General features: G+C 34.7%; 1 protein-coding gene across 1 annotated transcript; it reads left to right on the forward strand.

The window, feature by feature from the left end:
• The first annotated feature begins 553 nt into the window (after positions 1 to 553).
• On the forward strand, positions 554 to 2217 carry LOC145168717 (transcription factor MYB17-like). The gene is made up of 3 exons (XM_079087444.1): positions 554 to 857; positions 1149 to 1278; positions 1381 to 2217. Exons 1-3 carry the CDS (start codon positions 716 to 718, stop codon positions 2102 to 2104), a joined length of 996 nt encoding a protein of 331 aa, XP_078943570.1. The 5' UTR covers positions 554 to 715; the 3' UTR covers positions 2105 to 2217.
• Positions 2218 to 5789: the final 3572 nt, after the last annotated feature.

A 5789-nucleotide genomic window follows, 5' to 3' on the forward strand; every position in this document is an offset into this window, starting at 1 on the left:
TAGTTTTGTTGAATCTTAAGATAATATTGTAATATCAAATGTATATTGATTTTTATATATTTATCTATGATTTGCAAATATTTAATAAGTTTTTTTAATACAAATGTTATAATAGATGTATTATTTTTATGTTATTAAAAGTTGTAATATTTATTTTCTCATATTTTTTGTTATTCATTATATGTATAGATCAACAATATTTTTGATATATAATTTATAAATTTTTTATATATAATTTATACAACTTTAAAAAGATTATAAGATTATTAAGTAATAGTCTGTACATCAATAATGACTTAAAACTGTGATGTTTAACTATAATTGAACATTAATAAACTTAAACAAATGTTAACAACTTAAACAAATGTTAACGAACATAAACAATAATTAAACGTTTATGTTAAAGGACTTCTAAAAGTATGAAAAACCTTTGTTATATAAAAAGACAAATGTAGGACCCAATATAAGGGCTCAGACAACTTCCTTCGCTTCGTGCTCTCTCTCTCTCTCTCTCTCTCTCTCTCTCTCTCTCTCTCTCTCTCTCTCTTACCACTTACGAGTTACGAGCCTCTATTTTGCACTGCAGTCAGTTTGATATCATGATCTTATCAATCTGACTTTCATAACAAGATTGTGATTGGCAGTGTGTATATTGATGTCGTGCTGCTGAATTTTTCTAGCTAGTCATTGCCTCTCTTCATAGTTCTAGAGAGAGATGGGACATGGAGGCGGACATACTTGCTGCAACAAACAGAAAGTGAAAAGAGGGCTGTGGTCACCTGAAGAAGACGAGAAACTCGTCAACTACATTACTTCCCATGGCCATGGCTGCTGGAGCTCCGTTCCTAAGCTTGCTGGTCTCTCTCTCTCTCTCTCTCTCTCTCTCTCTCTCTCTCTCTCTCTCTCTCTCTCTGTTGGGTTTTTTAGTCATGTCCGTTCCTGACATGAAAATTTGAATCTTTCAATCGTCATGCGTATATCTTAATACTTCTGTGTTTATGTACGAGAGAGCCAACCAGTAATATGAGTTACATATATGTTCAGTTTTTATCTTTAATTTGTTCATTTAACAATTATTAATGAGTTTCGTTTGATTTTAATTTGTGAATCACTACATTGTTATTTTTTATGGATTTTCTTTTAAGAAGGGCTCCAAAGATGCGGAAAGAGTTGCAGATTACGATGGATTAATTATCTAAGGCCGGATTTGAAGCGAGGAAGCTTTTCATCCCAGGAAGCCACCCTCATAGTCGACCTACACCGAATTCTTGGAAATAGGTAGACATAAAATATATTTTTCATGATTTTAATGTATAATATATGAAGCTGATTAAGCTTCTAATTAATTTTTTTTAATATACGTTTGTTTCGGTTCTACAGATGGGCACAAATTGCAAAACATTTACCAGGAAGAACAGACAACGAGGTTAAGAACTTCTGGAACTCTAGTATAAAAAAGAAGCTTCTTGCTCATAGCCACCTTTCTACTCATTCTCTTGCCACCACCTTTACAAACCCTAAAACCACCAACATTCATGCTGCTTTAAGTGGTGAACATCAATATTATGAGAGTTTATTTGATGCAAACCCTAATGTGCTCAGCCCATATCAACCCCACATGAACCATGATCATGATCATCTTGTCCACGCATCACCAGCGGCCATTGGTCAACCACCGGTGGTCAATCTTGATAAATGCTTCGATATTGACCCTACCCCTAATCTTCCTCCCCTTCCTCAATCATTCATAGTCAACTCATCTTCAGTTTTTGAACATCAGTTCCCCACGATGGAATTCTTGATGAACTCCTATGAACATAATACCCTTAAATCAGAGAATTACGACCTCATCCTTGCCCAAACCTCCAGCCATAACGATTCCATAATCCCATTTAAACTAAGTGAGCAAACAAATAACATAGAAGTGACCACCAATATGACTACTCAACCAATTGTGAACTATCACAACTTGGACCCACCTGCAAGTTCTCAAACCGAGTACCTTGAAGCCTTCATTCCAAATTTCCTGTCATCTTCATCCTCTCCTCCCCCATCATTGGTTTTGCCCCAATTTATGGTAAGCAAGGTAAGAAGCATAATGTGATTAATCAATGTAAATATGTTGGTTTCTAGACCAAGAGTAAGTGAGTAAACCTAAATATTGCTAGATTTAGGGCCATCAATTCAGAGGAGACAATGGTATGTTTCTGATGTAATTCCCCTATGAAAAGAATGAAAACATATTTATTGTTTCCTCACATGTTTGAGATCTGCAATCAATATATATATATATATATATATATATATATATATACAGACGTCAACAAAGTTGAGTGTGTGTGTGTGCGGGAGGGGGGGGGGGGTGGGGGTGGGGTGAGAAAGGAGAGTATGTTAAAAGTAGGTGTTGTAGCTAGGTGGGGGACTTTAGATACAAATTTGGCTACAAGTTAAGAAGCATGTGAGTATAGGCTATCCATTTCCTGATTGATGCTAAATTAGATACAAAGTGTAGAAAGAATGTCATAATGTCATGTGGTTAAACAGAGAAGAGTGGACACAAACTTACACTTTCTCCAAACCATGTTACTTAATTATTAAACCCAAAGGGCTAACCCAACTACCAGTTACTATCAAGTTCATTCACTCTATTGTGTTATTATATTCATATGCACTTACAATCACGTGGTAGTAATTTGTGTGAAGTTAGCTTGAGGGTATTTGACCTGAATAAAATTTATCGGTTTTATATTCAGTTTGAGGGTACTTGACCATTGCAAAATTAGCTTAGACATAAAATTTGTGTAAAATTGCCATATGAAATGGTCAATAAATCTCTGTTTGTCTCGTCGGGCCCTAGTTTCTAAAATGCAAAATGATACTAATTTTTTTTATTGAACGGCTAATATTATTAACGACAAGAAAAAAGAAAGATGCTACCTACAAATTGCCATCAAGCAACCATTTTTACACATGACAAGCAATCAACGGGAATAAGAGCCAAACTAGCCAATCTAGACAATTATTTTCCCTCTATTATTAATCGATGAATGTAAAGCCATTTGAATATCATCGACCAAAAGTGCCGTTGCAAATTTTCATTTCTTAAAGATAGTATCATGTCTAGTCTTCCATAAGGTATATAACGTGGCCCCAAATATAGCATTAATCACCTAGCGTCTTCTGAGATTGGGCCCGTAGAAACTATCACAACCTTCATCAAATATTCAAATGAGTTTTTGGGCCACATATACATTCCAATCCACTTCGCAACCCACTTCTACACTTCCATCGCATACGGGCATCGCGGAACAGGTGCTCGAGATCTTCATCAGCATCATTACACAATGCACACACGATGATGTATCGAGACTCCTCTTTTTGCTAAGTTGGGTGCTAAAGGAATTATTTTCAACATCATTTTCCAGATAAAAAGTTAACCTTAATTTATAGCTAACTAATCTACAGGAATACAGAAGGTTGAAAAAGATCTACGTAGGATACAATCGGTAATACTCTGAAATATTTCAGAAAAAAATAAAATCCGATCCACCATCTAATCCCAAGAGACACTAGAATTAAAAATGTGAATAGAATTATGAACCAAATTAATCAAATCTACAAATTCTCTTTCCTCGGCTCCTTTTCTCAGCCTCTATTCCAGTTCCACCTCCACAAAAAGGTCTCTGTAGTTGTTCTTTCCACCGTAATAGCAAGCAAAAAAAAAAAAAAAAAAACTCGTTCTCGACCATACATAATCTTGGATATTTTTGACTTATAAGAGGAGAGTCCTCGAACCACATCCTTCGAAAACATGGTACTTGTGCCAATTCTTATTATTTTTTTTTACACCAAACTACATCATTTCTTCCGATAGAATGGCGATTACAAACAAATCCGGTGATTTGAAAAAGTTTGATTAAGTTTCGATGAAGATTTGGAACATATGTTAGTTAATAACAGGTTCTTCGATGCCTACATTAGAGGTTATAAACTTAAAAAAGGTGATGAGATATATTTGAGAATGATAAAGGGAAAGTATGATTACTTATTGATATCTCTCGTAAGGGTGGTATTTATGGTGTTAGTAAGGAGATATTGTCTACCAATTCGTATAAGCTACAATGTTCTTATCAAAGTGATGATTGATGGTGCACGATCATTTGTTTCTATGAAATGATTTGATGTCATGTTAAGAAGGGATCTTTTGGCCATGTAGCCATCCTTTACCTTGATGTACAATTTATCTTATGTGTTGAATCTTAGCCCAATTATTGGACTATCATTTTAGGTCTCTAGACTAGGATACATATTGTTGAGGCGGTACACTACTAAGTTGTCATATCCATGGCACAAATAACATTTTTTGTTGGAAATAGTGCCCACAGTCATATTAATTGGTAATATTATTATTATTAGTAGGGTCTTTTTAGATTACACGTAAGGACAAATTTTAGCAACAATTGATATGAGAGTATTATTGAAGTCTAGTTTGTTGATTAGTTGAGGGTTTAATTAATTAATAAGGAAACTTATAGATGTAAGGGGGTTTAAGTGTCAAAATCTCAAAGTCGGATCCTTAGGATAATTACCAAACTTATGAATAATAACTTAGTGACAAAGTAATTATCCTATAAGGGTTCTAAACCCTCCCCTATAAATAGAGGAGCTTAAGAACGAAATTTCAAGTGATTTTAACCCCAAATTCGGCTGCCCTTTTCCTTCTTTAAAAAATCTCCCAAAGCTTGACGACGTGGAGCGTCAGCTACTTCTACGCGGCATGGCACGATTCCATAATCAATTTTGATGTTTAGTGTACGTGTTCATCAGATGTGGTGGTATCAAGGTTGCTGATATGCTTCTTGTGTGTAACTAAGAAAGACGAGTGATGGTTTGAGCTATGTACATCCTCTCTCCATCCAGAACTAGGACGGTTTCAAAGGACTGCAAGGGTATGACATTGAGTAATGCTTATTTTCTTAGTTCTAGTGATGAGCTAAAGGAAATAAGTCGATTTCCATATGCTTATGTTGTCGAATTGATTATGTATGCCATGAAATCTACTAGATGTGATGTCTCGTATGCATTGCGAATGACAAGTCGAAATAATATCAAGTCTGGGAAAATCATTGAATCAAAATCATGAACATGCTAAACTATCCTAAGAGGAAAAAAGAGATGTTTTTATAAGTATGAAAGAGATCGATGTAAAGGTTATAATGATGATAGTTTCAGACAAGTATAGACAATTTCGTTTTTAGTCGAAATTCATGCTTTTACTGAATGGTGAAGCATTTATTTAGAATAGTACCAAGTAATACACCATAATGGACATAACAACAAAGGTATAGTATATTGCATCTAGTGAGACTGCAAAGAAAGATAAGTGGCTAAAAAGGTTCATCGATGGTCTTGGTGTTGTTTTTTCAATCATTGATCATATTGTTGAAGTCTTTTGTAATTATACGGGTGCAGTCGTCTCGACTAAGTATCCAAAAGTCACAAAAGAACACATGGTGTATACTCAGAATACATTGTGTCTTCCTTACGAACGCGTATTTACTAACTTTCTTGCCATTTTCATCCTACAAACTTTTGATCACGCGTATTTACTAACTTTCTTGCCATTTTCATCCTACAAACTTTTGATCCATTCAGTTAGGATTGCAGCTTCAGACCATAATACTTGTCATGAAAAAGTGGTGTTACATTATGTTTTCGTACTTTGTTGTATCTTTTATATTTATTTTCATTTGATGTTATCATCGCTAATGAACTAAGAATTGGGTATG

The sequence above is a fragment of the Lactuca virosa genome, chromosome 4 (assembly GCF_052849685.1).
Source record: "Lactuca virosa cultivar CGN04683 chromosome 4, Lactuca_virosa_CGN04683_v6, whole genome shotgun sequence".
In the NCBI taxonomy this organism is placed as follows: Eukaryota; Viridiplantae; Streptophyta; class Magnoliopsida; order Asterales; family Asteraceae; genus Lactuca; species Lactuca virosa.